Here is a 15,836-nt window from a genome sequence, read left to right on the forward strand (position 1 = left end):
TCTCACGCTTTAACCCATAGCTATATTTGTTCTTTTCTTCTCATTTTAAACAAGTTTTAAAAAACCCAAAGCTCCCCCCAAGTACGTAACGGGCAGATTGTTACTTTCCTGTTGGTTGGGTTTTAGTGGTTCTTACATACAAGAAGAAAAAACTGTTGCATTTTTATATTTTTAATATATATCTTTTATTTTTTTTAACGCCCCCAAAAAGTGCATTTTTTTATTATTTTTTTTTTCTCGTCTCCCACACTTTATAAAGAACTACCAAAGTTACAATCTATGGAATGTCTTTTCTGTGCTTTTCTGTGCCTCGCTCATTACCCAGATACCACACAAAGTAGTTTACACATAAAACTGATGAAACTTGCGAGTGCTTTATATATAGAATTCTTTTTTGTTTGTTTGTTTATTTATATATAAAGACGCAGGAAATGGGGCCCTATCCTTAATATTCTCTTTCTTCCTCCTGGTATCAAATCAGTTGATTTCAGGGGAGGTGATGGGAGAGTTTAAAATCTACCCACCTCAGATTAAAGATTAATCTCTGTGTGTGTGTATACATATATATATATATATTTTTTTTAGAAAACATAACTTCAATACAGCATCTCGTCACTTGTCCCAGGCAGTACAAACGCTACCCACACAGGTTCCCAACTAGGAAGCTAAATCTGCTACCCGCTCTTTAAAAAGTGTTCCTCTTTATTTAAATAAAACTTTCATAATAAATCAAAAATATAAATATAGATAGATTTTTTTAAATAGTCGAATCAGGCCTCCTGAACGCTCCTCACACCGGCATTTTGAGAATATAGGCAGAGCTTTTGGTTTGCTAACCTGACGGATGGGCTCAAGACGGGGTTATTTCAAGCATCCCAAATGTTGTGGGATGATCTAGGGACTTACATCGGTTTGTCGATTTCAAGGGACTGTTATGGTTGCCTAGGCTGACCACTCCTGCTTCCAGCCGGCACCTTGTGGCTGCAGAAGGGTGTAATCTTACTGGAAACAGACAGCCAAGCTCAATTTAAAGAGCCCACGTGATGGAGAATCCACCCATCCCTTGAGGAGCTGTCTCAATGGCTTAATACCTGCGCTGTTCAGAAACCTCCATGCACCCCCACCGCACCCCACAGCTGAACTCTCCCTCCGGGTTTTCAGCCTATCCCCCTCTTCCTTGGAGCTGGGCTCTCCGGGCTCAGAGTAGCTGTGGCTGGTGAGAGCTTTGGAGGGGAGGGGGTAGAAGGGGGAAAATTCCCTCGCAGCATTAACCAGCGGATGCTAAAGGAAAAGGAGCCCTTTGCGTGCAGAGATCCGCCCTCCAGAAACGAGGGAAATCGCCAGGAACGCCCGCTCCCCAGTCCCCAACAGCCTGGGCTCACCTGGGAACTGCCACTAGCCTAGCTCCCACGTGCAACAGAACAACTTCCCAATGAGTCTAATGGGTCCCGTTAGTGCAAAGAAACCTCCAAGATGCGGCATCCCTCTTTCCGGTTTAAGGCGTGGGAGAAAGGAGAGTCTGGGCCCCTTACTCAGAGCCCTGCTCCGGTGCAAGAGGCGACTCGAGGGCTGGGTTGGAGGAGCGGGCAGCGGCCTTGGCTGCAACCACACCAGGGCAGAGGGGACGTGTGATGCTCCCCCATGACAGCGATGGGGCCGTCCCCACCACAAGGGTTAGCTCCGCGCTGCGCCTCCTTCCTCTCCCCGCCCGCCCTCCTGCAAAAATTCAGAACTGGGGGCTGCCCCCGCCCAGCCAAAGCTCTACCTGGGCGTGGCTGGTTTTCCGCCTCCGCAGGCAAAGCTTTCGACTGACATGTGGGTCCAATGGAGACTGGGGGAGGGTTTAAGCAAGAAGATGCGGTATCTTTAAAAGGAGCTCGGAGAAGGGGGGGGGGCACAAAAAGGAAACTGACACATGCGGCATGACAAACGGAGAGGAAAATACACCCCACACTCACGTCAGACGGCTACCGCAGCTCTAGGAGCTCGGCTGGTTCATCACCCCCAGGAAGTTCCCCAGGCGGGCTGGGTCAGTGGCCAATCGAGGTCTGATGGGAAGGGATCAAAGAGGTCCCATCAGAAATCCCCCTCCCGCCCCCCCGAGCGCTCTGCAGTGAGGGTGGAGTATACTTTGGTATTGACGGAAGAAGTCGCTGGAACTCACGGTTCTGATCTTGCCACCGTTAGGCCCGGCCGCAAACAGGATCTTTTACAACAGCTGGGCACCTCTGCCCGCACCTCTCCCCGCCTTCCTTAACCCTTCGCCACGGTCACGGTTTTACATTCACTGGTTTCATATGGGGAGAGGGGGAGGAGGAGGAGAAGGGAAAGGAGGGGAGGAGATAACTTAAAACAATGACAATAGCATTCCCTCTGTGAGCCTGACAGCCCAAATCCATGGTTTCCTAGAGCACAGGTGGCTTCTCTGTATCCCACCACGGCTGGGAGACACGGGACAGTATGCGCGTCTCTGCAGGTTTCCTTCTAGACTGGGGGGCGGGTCAGATGCATTGGACAATCTGTGCTTTCCTCCCACAACACTAGAGGGTGATGGGACCACACAGATGTTTGTCTTTAGTGTCAAAAACTCCAAGCCTGTTTCGGAGCCCACGTACACGGCTGACGTCGAAGGGCGTTCTTCCTGCTTGGAGCCCAGTCCAACCCACGTCTGTGCAATTAGGATCTTCAACTAGCCCCAAAAGCAGGAGAGCTCTCAAATGGCCCCCGTGAAACCCCCACTCCTGATCAGCAGGAGGATAACGCCCCATCTAGGGTGGCTGGACAACCCAGGAGCCCCCTCAGTCTAGGGGAAACCACAGTCTGAGACACGCATACCCACACACACAGTTATACCACTACTGAAATTACATGGTTTGTTTTGTACCAAGAAACGAAGAGAGGCAGTACTAAAAAGTCCGCTGTGTTGTCTGTTTGTTTCGTAGGAGTTATGGGTTGTTGTTGTTTTTTTCCTGAAACATCATAATTCAGCAGTATCTTTGGCAACACTTTATCACAACCTGAATTTCAAAAGAAGAAGAATAATCTTAACAACAATAAGAATCAATGCTTATATACAGTATATGATTGGGGAGGTTTTGCATGCACTAGTCTGTCCATCGTCGGTTGATACATAGAGTAAGACAGGTCAGAAAGTTAAGGCAGAATGTACTTGGAGGCCACGCCTCCCTACACGGAGAAGGGAGAAGATCGGTTGGTTGGTTTTTAGTGCAAACTTATCAAGGCTTGTGCTAAAGTGTTGCCAGCACTCATGTATCAATCAAAGCTCACGCGGCAGCTCCCCGGATCTCGAATAAAGGTAAAAGCATCTCATATCACAAATAAGGTGCGGTATCTCTGTTCAGACGCCATCGCGGACCTGCCTCCAAACCCACCTCTGCCAAGGGGCCCCAAGGGGACAGAGAGAGGTGGTTCGCTCTGGAGAGAGGACACCGGCAGGGCGTGGGTCGGGGGGCATGGAGGGCAGCTGTAGTGCCATCCTACATCGTGTGGAAGCTGCCCTCTGTTCCTCCGGGGGTGGAAGGATACCCCCGTCTTGTAGCAGAGATGGCTCACAACCCAAACCACAGACCAGAACGCCAGATCCCCACGGTTAACCGGCTGACCGGGGAGTTTTCTGCTCCAGCTCCCCAGGGGATCTTTCCCAAAGTGTGGGATTGTTCTGGTTTGGGTGGGGGCCCTGGAATTGGAACCCAGATCTCGGCGTTTAATTCAGGCCCCAGCACAGAGGAGGGGACAGGACTTGCCCTTAAGAACAGCCCCGTCCCTGTTTGCTCATTCTCAGAGGCAGGGATCTCCAAGATGGGGGGTGGGGGGCAGGGCAGGCTGGGATTGTCAAGCCCCCGGGGCCGCTCTCATTTCTTACAAGGAATCTAGGTGTCTGACTCACTCTCTCCAACAAGAATCCTGAGACTTTTTTTTTTTTTTGCGCTGTCCATTTTGGAAGGGGGTGTGGGGGGGATTTCCCCCCCACCCCCGAAATGGCAGAAGGAGGTTTGGAGAGAAACACAAGCTTTAAAAGGTGGTGGGGGCAGAGAAGGGGTAACACAAACGAGAAAAGAGATACCACAACTTTTGATTACAATAAAGAACCTCAAGTAACTGTCTATTTACAAGTCCACACTAGTTTTTGCATATGCAATAGGTAGCCAGTGCTAAGCAGAGGTTCATCCCTGGAAGAGGTGGCTTGCCACATCCAGCTAGTGCCCGGGTCATGGGACACTCCACTCCGCTCTCTTTGGGATGGGAAGGCAGGGGCCAGGATTAAGGTGTTTTACAGCATGGAGGAAGGACCCAGCATCTGCGCTGTTGCCAACGCTACGGAGAAACTGGGATTGGCTTTGAGGCAGCAAGATATTTTCAGACTCACCCTTAGTTGGCTGCTGCGTGAGGACTGATCTGGTCCCTTGTTTGGATGTATATTTCAGCTGACTGACACCCTCCAACCCCTGCAGTTTAATAGACCTGCTTCCAGCACTAAATGCAACCAGTACTGAGCCATCTTATTAAAATGTATCTCAACTGTCACGGGATCAGAGGAGTCAAAGGTGAAGAGACCTCCTAGGTCGTCAATTCCATCCCCTTGGGGGCAGGGCACATCCCCCCCCCCCCCCGGTTTATCTCCTCGGCACTGATCTTACAGTTCATCCGAGCCCAGCCTCGTGCTCTGCAAATGGGAACTACAACCTGAAAGCAAAGGCACCAGCAGTTTTCTCTGTGTCTCCTGGAGCGAGACTGCGTTCAGACAGTAAGGCTGGGCCTATGGCCCTGGGGAAACGCTGATTCAGGAGTGCTGGGTTTTGTCCCCTTTTTATTCTTTTTGGGGGGGTGGGGCGGAATTCCTCGCTGTTAATTTTTTTTTTGGTTTTTACATTACGCCAGAAGGAGGGCGCTCCTGTGGGGCAAAGATCTGGCTACCAGCCGATCAGTTGGCAAAGAAAAGCAATGGGGGATACGATTTTTGATACTTTATTTTCTGTATATTTAATTTCTAAGGTGGGTTTCCCCCAGCTCCACTCTGAGCATCTGATTCTGGAATAGTCATTGGGCTCACGGCAAGGGGGGAGAAGAATGGTTTATGGGCATCATCAAGCCACACAAGTCTCTATCCGGAATTAGACATCAACAAATTGACTTCAAACCTGAATCCCTGCTTCGTGCTAGAAGCATGGCTACTGCTGTCCAAACAGCGGGGTGGCAGGAGGCAGAGTTGGGAAACGCTAGGTTAACTTCAAAGATGGAGTATGCTTTTGGCTTGGAGCGCTCTCCCAGGAGACGTATCTCATCCTCTACCCAAGCCTGGCTGAGTGACCCTTGGAGAAGAAATGAAACAAGGAAGAACGCAGGGGCTGCCCCTGTCCCATGGTCCTTTCCCCCCCGATCAACTACATCACCCAGCAGTTCAGACACTGTCTTTCCTCCTTGCTACACAAGCTAAGATGCTCCTGGGGGCAGGAGGGGCATGGGGGAAGGTGGGAGAGACATCTGGGTTAGCACTGGCTATAAGACATTTAAGAAACAAACAGACAAATAAAATAAAAAAAAAAAGGAAAATAGAAGGAAAAAAAAATACAAAAACAAAAACACCCATGATTCCTGCCTAATATTCAAGCTTCCGTTTTGTGAAGTGCAATCACTTCTGAGGGGTTTGTTTTCAGGTCATGTCACAGAACCTAATTAGCATCCTTCCTCTCATTGGATATCTTTTTGTTTGATTATTCCATGAAATAGACGTTGGATTCTGCCTAGGTTGGGTTTTGTTTTGTTTTTTAATATATATATACACTTTTTTTTTCTTACAAAAATAAATTTAGGAATTTTTTTTTTTTTAATAATAATTTTTTCCCATAGAAGTTGGTTTCAACTTGTAAACATGTTTCGCTTTTGCTTTTTAAATTAAGATAAAGTGATTTCGAAGTACCCGTTCCATCGCAAAGTGCTAAGACTTCTTGGTTGTTTTTTTTATGTTTTTTTTAATAATGGTTTTTTAAATTTTTATTGCTTTTTCTGCATTAAATAAACATCCATCTTTCTCTCCCCGACACCCCCCACCCTCCCCCCCCAGTTCACACACTCCCCTCTCACTCCCTCTCCAGTTTACATTCGGCCAAACCTGCTCTCACTTTAAAATTAAAATAAAATCTAAAAAGTGCTTTCAAAATAAAAGGACTAGAATCTCTTTTCATTTTGAACTGTGCATTTAAGAAACAGGAGAATGGCTGAAAGGTGCCCTTTCTAGACTCTGCTGAGTAATACACACCAATATTTACTTTATATCTGTATACTTGACTCTCTATATAGCTGGGGAATAGGGATTGATTGAGACTGACCCATGTAAGATGTTTCAGATCACAGGGCTGGGACTGGCTAGCAACCACCAACAACCCTCAGTGTCCACATGAGGGCACTGGACCCCTTTACCTGTCCCGGAAGAGTTAAAGGGGTACAAACCCTCTCATGTGGATGTAGTTTACTGGTAAAAAGATGCTTATACCAGTGTTGCTTATTTCCCTTCTCATATCTTTATACTGGTATCATTGTATGCACAGTAGGCATTGTACTGGTATAACTACTTCAGTCAAAAGTCACACCCCTACCTGAAACAGTTATACTGGTACAAAACCCTGTGTGTGGACCAGACCGAAGACCCCATTACAGTGGGAGTAATTTACAAGCCACTTTCAAGGTCTTTTTGTGCGGTTGTAAAGGCCTTGGTGTAACCGAGCATTAGGCCCTGAACCCCTTCGTTTCAAGGAGTCAGTGGCCTGCGATTCTGATCATCTCACACACAGGTCACGCCCGCATCTTTTTGGGACTGAAACCGGGCGCTGGGTGAAGCTTCGGGCGCTCTCCTAGTAACCGCAGCAAGGAAAGGACAACGGGGCTTGAGGTGCGGTCAGCCCTGGTGCCCGTCTCCTCCACCCCACCACGTTAGCTCTGTGCACATCCCCCAGGCCAGTCTTTCAGTGCCCGCTATTCAAATAAATACATTCGGCTTTGCCTCTGCAGGACAGTAAATACATTGGTGCCAGTCTGATGGAGAGCTACCCATCCCAGAAGCCTGTGCATTTAATGACCCAGCCTGAGGTCCCCAGAGGAGATAAGGCTTTGGTGTTGGGGTTTGGAATTTAAAGGAGTAGCAGCCCCAGAGTGCTTTTATTTCTATCCCAACAGCTTCCATCTCCAGAAAGACTCCCCGCACCTTTCAGGGAGACCTTAAATAACCCTTTAAAAAAAAATCCCCCAAAACTCAAGTTTTAACTGCTTTTAGGGTGCTCTCATTTGATTCCTAAAATCTTGGGGGTTACCCTGCTCCGAGAGATTCTTTTACTTAACAGAACCATCTAATGAAGTGCTTTGAGATCCTGGGGTGAAAGCTGCTGTAATGAGTGCTAAGAGCTTGGTCACATGGGCGCTGTCCATTCCATGTCAGGGTGGCAAAAGACTGAACGCCCCATCTTGTCAGTTGCTGATCATTAATTCCCAGCAGGCCCAAAGCTAAAGAAGAATCCTGCCATATCCCAGAGGGGGCTCCAGCTTCAGCTCTGGGGAAGGGGAGTATCAGAGAGTCTGACTCAACAGGGAGGATTGAATAATTGCTGCGTCTTGAAAGGCAAGGTTCGGATTCAGGAGGCAACAATCCGATCTAGCAAAAACCTACCTTCCGCTCCTCTCCTATTGGGGCACAATTTGCCAAGCACGGGACCAGGCAATAAGTCATCAAAGCACAGAACTAGCCCATTCCATCTGAGGTTGCCTGGAATTTGATTCGATTGCTCAGGTTCCTGCCTGATTCAGGGTTTGCAGTGTGCTAGGGAGAGAGAAGTTTGGTAGCCACAAGGCTATCTTACTAAAACAGTATCAGAGGGGTAGCCGTGTTAGTCTGAATCTGTAAAAAGCAACAGAGGGTCCTGTGGCACTTAAAGGTGCCACAGGACCCTCTGTTGCTTTTTACTAAAACAGGGCCTTTAATGCTACAACACATTACAAACTATATACATGCCGCACTCATGGAAATGCAGCCACCTCTGGGGTGGAGGACAAGAGTGAGGCATAAACATGTGCTGCCCAATGGGTGGGTGAGGGGGAACGTTGGCCAAGGGCTCTGCAAACATCCTCAGGAAAAGGGCCCCAAAGATCTTTGCACAGAGCAGAGAGGGCTGCCGTTTTTGTCCAAGAGACCCTCACGTAGTAACCCCTAACCGGTCAGTTCATCTGCCAAGGAAGGAGTTCGCACCTTTATCGCAACGTGCACGCCCTAGATCTCAAAGCACTTCCCAAACCTCACACAAAACAGCATTTGCCTCATTTTTCAGCTGAGGAAGCTGCGTCCCGGAGAGGGAAAATGACTTGGCCCAAAGTCACCCAGCAATTCTGTGGCAGAGCCAGGATTGAACTGCCTCCCAGTCGGGAATGAAGCGCCAATCTAAACCTCCTGGGGAGAGTCGCAGTTTCACCTGGCATCTAGGCAGCTCGGAGCAGCCTTGCAAAATTCTGTTCGCCCACCTACGTGGCAGGAGCAATCATTCTTAAAAAATGAATATGTAAAATATCATCAGTTCCCCCCCCCCCCAATTATCATTATAAAAATTGTGCACCAGGTGAGTTCAGCCAGCTTTGCTCAGCATCAGGCCAGAAAGGATCTGAACTCCCTATGGCAGAATCAAATCCCCGATCAACAAAAGACCATCTCAGGCCTCAGGAGCTTTCACTTTCCAATGGAGAGAAAGCTGCACTCAATTCTTTCCCATCCAGTCAGACGGAGGCACGGAATGTAGTGACTGTCCAGGAAGAACCTATTCACCTCTTGGAATTGTTCTGGTTTTTTTTTAAATAGATGCATCTCTGCCGTTTTTTAAAGTGTGTCTGGACACAAAATAAAGCTTTGGATTTGCATGGACGCTTCTTTCCATGTTCTAGACCAACCTTTCAACCCTCCCGATCTCACACTTCCTAAGCATCGGCCTTCCAACGAAAGGTCCTTAGCTATTAGAGGTGTCCCCATGGGACTGGTTATGGTGGGAAGATTGGAAACATATATATATATATATATCTTTTAAAAAGGGAGAGAAATATTTTAAAGAGAAATCGGAGGAAAGTACTAACTAGATTTTGTGACACTTTTTTTTTTTTTTTTTTTTTGGTTTAGGAGAGTCCTTGTGTTTTACCCTCTGACGACCCCTCCGCTACATTCAATCTTCCTGGCGCTTCATTGTTAGAACTATCTTCAAAGTGCTGCTCCTGGCCATTTTTCTGCTCGGTGTCCTCCTGTGATTCTTGTCTCTCGCCACCAGCTTCGAAGCTTCCGTCTTCGGGGTTCCCTGCGGGGGCGGGCAGGCCGCTCACATCTCTGACCCGGGGCTTGCGCCCCCTTCTGGATGGGATGCCGTTGCACCCATCTTTTTTAAGGTGCCTGTGCAAGTGGTCGGATCGGACGAAAGTCTTGAAACAGCTGTCGCACTGGTAAGGCCGCAAGCCAGTGTGCACACGCATGTGGTTCTTCAAGTCGTAGTTGTGAGCAAAAGCAGCCCCGCATTGCTGGCACAGGTAAGGCTTTTCACCTGTGTGCTTCCTCATGTGAACTTTCAGCTTGTCCTGCCTGCACGGGAGAGAGAGATGGAGTCAGGGAGGGGGCGGGGATTCTGCGCCTGAACACGGTGGGCGGGGTGGGGTGGGCGGAGCCTTCACCCCCACCACACAGCAACCCTCCCACCCCCAGACACATGGTGACTGGGGGAGCCCTGTACGTTCAGCACCATGATCCCTCGGGGCTGGTTGTGCTAAGGACTGGGAGATTTCCCACAGGGAGCGAGCTGACTCAGCCCTGCGAGAACGGGCTATGGAGCCTTCCCCTAGCAGAGGGGGCCGCCGCCTGGTGTGAGCTGGTGGCCGAGCGTCCACGTCCCCAAACTCCCCACTAGAGTTAGCCGCACGTGAACCATGCGCTGACAGTTCCTGCAGCAGGGCCGTGGAGACGGCCCTGCGACTGGGGCAGAGCGTGGGTCCGTCCAGCCCAATAGCCTGTCACCTACTGCGGTCAACATCAGCTGCTTTCAAGAATGGTTCCACAACTCCCCTTCCCCCCCTCGACAGCTATGGGATACCCTGTCCCCCGGGAAATTTTCTCCCAACCCCATTACTTAGGGTCTGGCTCCCGCTCTGACACAGGAGAATTTAGATCCCTTCGAAAACGTTTCATAGGTCCTTGTAACTCCGCCTATCCCCGTTCCCCTGGTAAGCGTGAGCGTGTCTGTCAGTGACAGAAGCCTCCGCTCACCAGCACTAATCTTCACAAACAAACCACACACACAACTTCCTGGAGCAGCCTGCTTATCCTGGTGGAGCTTCGGGGCACGGTTTGTGCGGTGTCGTACAGCAATCTAGCACAATGGGGCCCTATCCCATGCCGATGATAAATGAGGGGAATATATACTGGTGAAAATTCTGCTGCGGACTAGAACGAGCCAGCGCAACCGCGGAGCTTTGCCGAACAACTGAGGGGCTCGGGATGAGCCAACAGCTGGTCTTTGAACAGGCCCCAAAAGGGGAAGAAATCGGCAGAGGTTTCGAAAAGGCCACCCTGTAGGTTCGCAATGGGTTAAGCGGTTATTGCCTTGGCTCCAGTTAAAGGAAGATTGTTTAAGCCCAAAATGGAATCATCACTTGAAAAATAAAAGGGTTTCTTAAAAACCAAATAGTAATAGAATTTTTTTAATGATTTTATGATTCCTCCCCCCCCCCCCCCCAACATTCCTCACTGGGCTAGTGCAGGAAACCCAGAAAATGAAATTGACTAGAAACTAATGTCAGATTGACTAGCCCTGTGCAATTCTCCAAGCTGAGAGAAAGGGAAACAAACAGCATAAATGGTGATGAGCAAACTAGATTATTTCCAAGTGCCCGTTTTATTAATCTAGGGGGTTCTCAGAGAGGCAGTCGGTAGGGCACTGCGCTGGCATTCAGGGGATTAGGGTTGTATCCACAGTTCTGCTGCTGACCCCCCATTCTGTCCGCCTTGCCTGTTTAAACTGTGAGCTCTTTAAGGACTGTCTCTCACCCTGTGTATATAGCGGGCCCTGCATAACCGGATCCCTGATCTGTTAGCAGCTGTCATAGTACGGACAATTTGTTACTATTAATTATTACTGTTAGCACAGATAAGGACCTTTATTTTTAACAGATGAGCTTTAACCTGCCCCGTCTCTTTAACGAAGGGAGTGGCGGGGCGGAGCGCAGGGGAAGCTGTAGGAGGCATGCACAGGAAAGCACATGGTGACTCAGCACCCATAGGGGTTCATGGGAAATCCAGGCTGCAGCCCTGAAGGTGGCATCACTCAGGAGGTCAAAGGGAAGGCAGCAGAACCCAGCTGCTCTCCCCACCTTCATTTGAAAGGATCAGAACCACAATAGAAAGCAAGAGACACAAATGTTCCTGGGCTGGCTGGACCAACCCCCCAGCCTTCGGGACCCCACGCTGAGCAATGAAACGTCTGGCAAAGACCGACAGGCACAAGTCAGACGAGCAGAGCAGGAGGGGAGCGCCGACACGTCAGGATTTCTTAGCATTTCTGAGGTCAACAAACTGCAGTCGTAAACAGAGGGTGGAACAGCAGGTCTTCCTGGGACAGCTGTGACATTGGGTCTGCAATGAAAGGGCATCTTTGCTACGGAAGGGGCAGAGAGGACATGGCGGGAGACAGCCCAGGCTATAGATGTCCTGATTTCGGGGGCTTATGTGGCCACATACGGGTGTCCTGGATTTCAGTCTGGAAACTGGGCCTTAGCGCATGATGCACCAGCCTTGTGTATATATGCAGGCTGGGCCTAGGGTGTGTGACTGTGTGTGTGTGTGTGATACAGCCACACAGGCATGCGGCAGGAGAGAGAGATCAAAAAGCAATGAGGCTGCACTGCCCCGTCATCAAATCTTTCTCCAAACTGGCCCCAGCAACGCAGGCACTGGGTTCCCACCAATCTCAACCCCCCGCACACTCTGTAGCTAGCAGGTAGGCAGGATCTAGTAACAAGACAGTGGCCGTCTGCATTTCAACCTGTCAGGAGACAGACATCCTCCGGCTTCTCAACAGCACCTCTGAGAAGGAGGTGGGTTGGCTCACGGGTAAGTGAGCGCACACTCGCGTGTACACGTACTGCATGCACACACGCCCCCATGCATACCACAGACGCGTTGCTTTCGATGACTGCTGGCAGATTCACTGGCAGGGGCAGGAGGCGTCTCTTGCCCGCCGGTCAGGGCCAATGCCTGGCCCACTCCAGGGCTAGAGCTGGCCCAGCGGGTTACAGCAGTGGTACAGCTGGCCCCCTAGCCCAGCAAGCCACTGCATTATCGGCATGCCACAGCTAACAAGCGCGGGGCCCTCTCCTCGCTGCATGGCCGGGCGGGTCGCCGCGCCACATCTGCTCACGCTCCAGCAGGTGCAGCTCCCTTCGCTTTCAGTGGGACTCAGGCCCGATCCTGCCAGGGGCTCAGCACCTACTCCTCCCACTCCCGCTCAATGGAAATCAAGGAGAGCTGGGTGTGATGCGTCCTCTCCCCTCGCCCGCTTACCGCTCTCACCCATGAGGCTGCTGCTCCGCCTTACCCAGTCACTTCTGATTTACACCAGCAGGGGGCAGATCAGAATCAGGCCCATGAGCTCAGCGTTTTCTTGGCTCGATCCTCCCCCCCAAGGCTCCACAAGGGACTCGAACCCCATTGGTGCTCCCGAGTCCGGGGCTATTTGCGTAAGCAGAAAGCAGGCTGGGCGGGCGAGGCTGTTTGGCTTCTTTGTCAGCCAGCCCACACAAGCGCTTGGCAGAGCGCGGAGAGATCTGGGCGGAACCCCCGGCCTCACGCCGCAATCAGACGTGAAGACTGAAAAGAGGAGGCTCCTTGGAACACATGGACTAAAGTGAACCAGTGGGACTCGAACAATATCCCCTTTCTTCAGCACACCCGTGGCAGAGGGAAGCGCAGGCAGACCCGGATTAGGAATGGGGCTGAAACCACCCATGCCTCTAGGGGGCCACAAAAAGTTGATTTTTTTTTTTAAATGGGGGGAGGGAAGGAGGGAGAGAGAGACAGTCCCGATCCCTTCCTCGGATCCAGCACCACCAGGTAGGTGCAGCAGCAGCTCTGCTCAGGGCCGTTTGCAGAGGACAGGCCGAACTCTGCCTCCAGTTACCAGGCTCTGGATGTCTCAGTCTTTAGATGGGGTCGTTTCTCAAGGGTTATTTACATTAAACAGCCCCCACTGGCCACAGAAATCTACTTCCCCAAGGATGGAAATGATATGGGGTGGGAAGCTCCCCCAGATGCCCACCCCCCATTGGCCCCCTTTGCAAATCCCAGGCGTGGCCAAGATTTATCAGCGACTAGAGAGATTCGGGGCATCTGACACCGTGGAAGGGCCCCCAATTTCCAGAAGGGTGGCTAGCTCACCACTTTCTAAGTCAGGGTTTCTCAAACCAGGCACCCAAAAAAATCACTCGTCACTTGCCCATCAAAAAGGAAATGACTCACTGCAGGCCGGGGGGGGGATTGTGCAAGGCTGATCTGTCCCACGCCCACCCATGCCCGTAAGCAGCGAGCCGGCTTGGGCAATACCCCTCCGCCGCCCTTGCTGCCCCTCACCTGGTGAATCGGACTTTGCAGATGTTGCACTCGTAGGGTTTCTCGCCCGTGTGGGTGCGGATGTGACGGGGCAGCTTGCCAGCCCCCTGGATCACCTTGTCACAGATGGGGCACTTCTGGAATGCTTTCGCCCTGATCTTCTTCTCCGCCTTCTGGGACCAGGACGGATACACGTCGCTCTCGTGAGAGCTGCTGAAGTATTTCAAGTAATAATCCATCACCCCGTCGTCGTCCTTCTGGTCGTCCTCACCCAGCTGCTGCCTTCCCACGGAACTGATCATCTGCTGCAGCAGGGCGCTGGCGGCCAGACCGTCCACCTCTCTAGCCTCAGCCTCTTCAGCCTCCGCTCCCCCAGGAACGAAGCTGGGAGAGTTGCTGGCTTCCTGCTGGTCCAGGGCTGCCTCCTCTTCTCCTTGTGCCGTCAGGCCATGTCCACTGTAATGTCCATTCTGGGAAGGTGGGAATAAGGCTCCCGGGGCCTCCTCTTCCTCTCTTTTCAGCCACATGGCATGGTTGCTGTCAGGGTCACTGTCGTTCACCTTTGGTCTTTCGTTTGGGGGGGCTTGTGAGTAGAAGTCCATGCCGTTGCAGTCCGGCTCCTCCTCGTCCTCTTGCCCTTGGAAGTTCAGTCTCTGAAGGTCTCTCAAGTCTTGGTTGGTCCATGGAAAGTTGCCTTGGTGGCCATTGATGGGGTTGCTCTGGAAGAACTCCAGGTACTCTTTTGCTCTGAGATGGTTCCTTTGATCAATTTGATCTACTAAATCCATCTGGTCATTTTTGGCCAGAATCTTCCTGTCGAGGAGATCCGTGCAAACCTCCGTTACCGCCTGGATCTCCAGCAGTTTGGCGGCGTTGAGGATCTCGTTGACGTTCGAAGTGCTGACGGTCAGGGTCGCGGTGTAAGCGAAATCGAGCAGCGCCGACAGGGCGTCCACGCTCACAAAGTCTATCTCGTATACGTTTTGCTGGTCCACCACTAACCCTGAGGTGAAGAGCTTCTTGAAGTATTGGCTGCAGGCCGCCAGGACAGAGCGGTGGGTGGGGAACTCCTGACCATCCACCAAGATGACCACGTCACACAGCAGCCCGTTGTTCCTCTGTTCGTTCAGGCTGCTCAGGATGTCGCTGCTGTGATCGGGGAACGGGATCCCGATGGGGCCGTCCACGCCACCAGCCATTTTCAACACCAAGGGCTAGGAAGAGACGAGAAAAAAAAAAAAAAAAAAAGCGGGATCAGTTCTAGAGCCTTTCATTGCTAAAAGGCGTTTGGACTGTCGAAAGCATCTCCCACCACGGGTCCTATTTATTGTCTGTTGGCCTTTACATGGGGCAATCTATGGGCCAGACACGAATGCAGCCTTCATACTAGAGACCCAATGCACCCAACCCGGCCCCCAGGTCCTCTTTGCACTGAACATTTCTACGGTCACAGACTTGGTTGGTCTCCTGCTCTTCCCACCCTGCCGTCTCCTTCGGAGAGATCCCCTGCTACGTCGCTCTAGGTCTGAGAAGCAATTGGAAAAAGAGAGAGAAACTCATGGAACAATTCACAAAGGACTTGCTGGGGAAGGAGCGAGACAGCTTGAGCAAGCCTTGGGCACACGCACCAACACGTCCCACCCTGTGGGAAGGGCACAGGCAGCCGCGGCACTGAAGAGCACTGGCCTGTAGGGACGGGGAAATAACAAAACCTTCCCAACCTGCTGCCAAAGCTCCCACTGCAGGATGACGAGCCCAGGTCATAGACCTGAGCACAGTGGGGATTTAAATGCTTGTGGAATTAGGAGGGTTCCCTGGGGGAGAAGAGAGACAGGACTCGATGGATATGAAGGGGATTCATTATTGAGGCTGCTGGACACAGACAGACCCCGTTGTTCTCTGGGCCTCCCCGGCTCCCCACCCTGTGCCGCCGGCCATCACCACACGGCATCCCCCAGGAGCTGTGGAAGCAGCTGAAGTTTATGCAGCAGAACCAAGGGCACCGGCCCTCTGTAACCCGGCTGAAATGAGTGCGGTGACCTTGCCCAGCTCCTTTAGTAGCCACAAGAGCAGCTGGCAAGGTGAGCAGAGAGGCCACGGACCCAATGGGTAGGGGAAGTTGAATCCCTCTTGCCCCTATGAATCGTCCCTCGCATGGAGTCTCTCTCTCTCTCTCTGGTCCAGCTGGGGACTCATGCGGGCACCG

The 15,836-nt window shown here is 51.3% G+C and overlaps 1 protein-coding gene across 1 annotated transcript; it reads right to left on the bottom strand.

The window, feature by feature from the left end:
* Positions 1-9,161: 9,161 nt before the first annotated feature.
* Positions 9,162-14,837, bottom strand: ZBTB7A (zinc finger and BTB domain containing 7A). Its single transcript, XM_065422166.1, has 2 exons — positions 13,652-14,837; positions 9,162-9,616 (listed from the first exon to the last, which is right to left on the bottom strand). Exons 1-2 carry the CDS (start codon positions 14,827-14,829, stop codon positions 9,163-9,165), a joined length of 1,632 nt encoding a protein of 543 aa, XP_065278238.1. The 5' UTR covers positions 14,830-14,837; the 3' UTR covers position 9,162.
* Between the last annotated feature and the right edge of the window lie 999 nt (positions 14,838-15,836).

This window comes from Emys orbicularis, chromosome 24 (genome assembly GCF_028017835.1).
Source record: "Emys orbicularis isolate rEmyOrb1 chromosome 24, rEmyOrb1.hap1, whole genome shotgun sequence".
NCBI classification, from domain to species: Eukaryota; Metazoa; Chordata; order Testudines; family Emydidae; genus Emys; species Emys orbicularis.

Bases quoted from the DNA above. Each gene is read 5' to 3' on its own strand.
- ZBTB7A (XM_065422166.1), bottom strand. From the start codon at position 14,829: ATGGCTGGTGGCGTGGACGGCCCCATCGGGATCCCGTTCCCCGATCAC. The intron at 9,617-13,651 runs GTGAGGGGCAGC...TCTCCCGTGCAG, and splicing joins TGCAAAGTCCGATTCACCAG to GCAGGACAAGCTGAAAGTTC.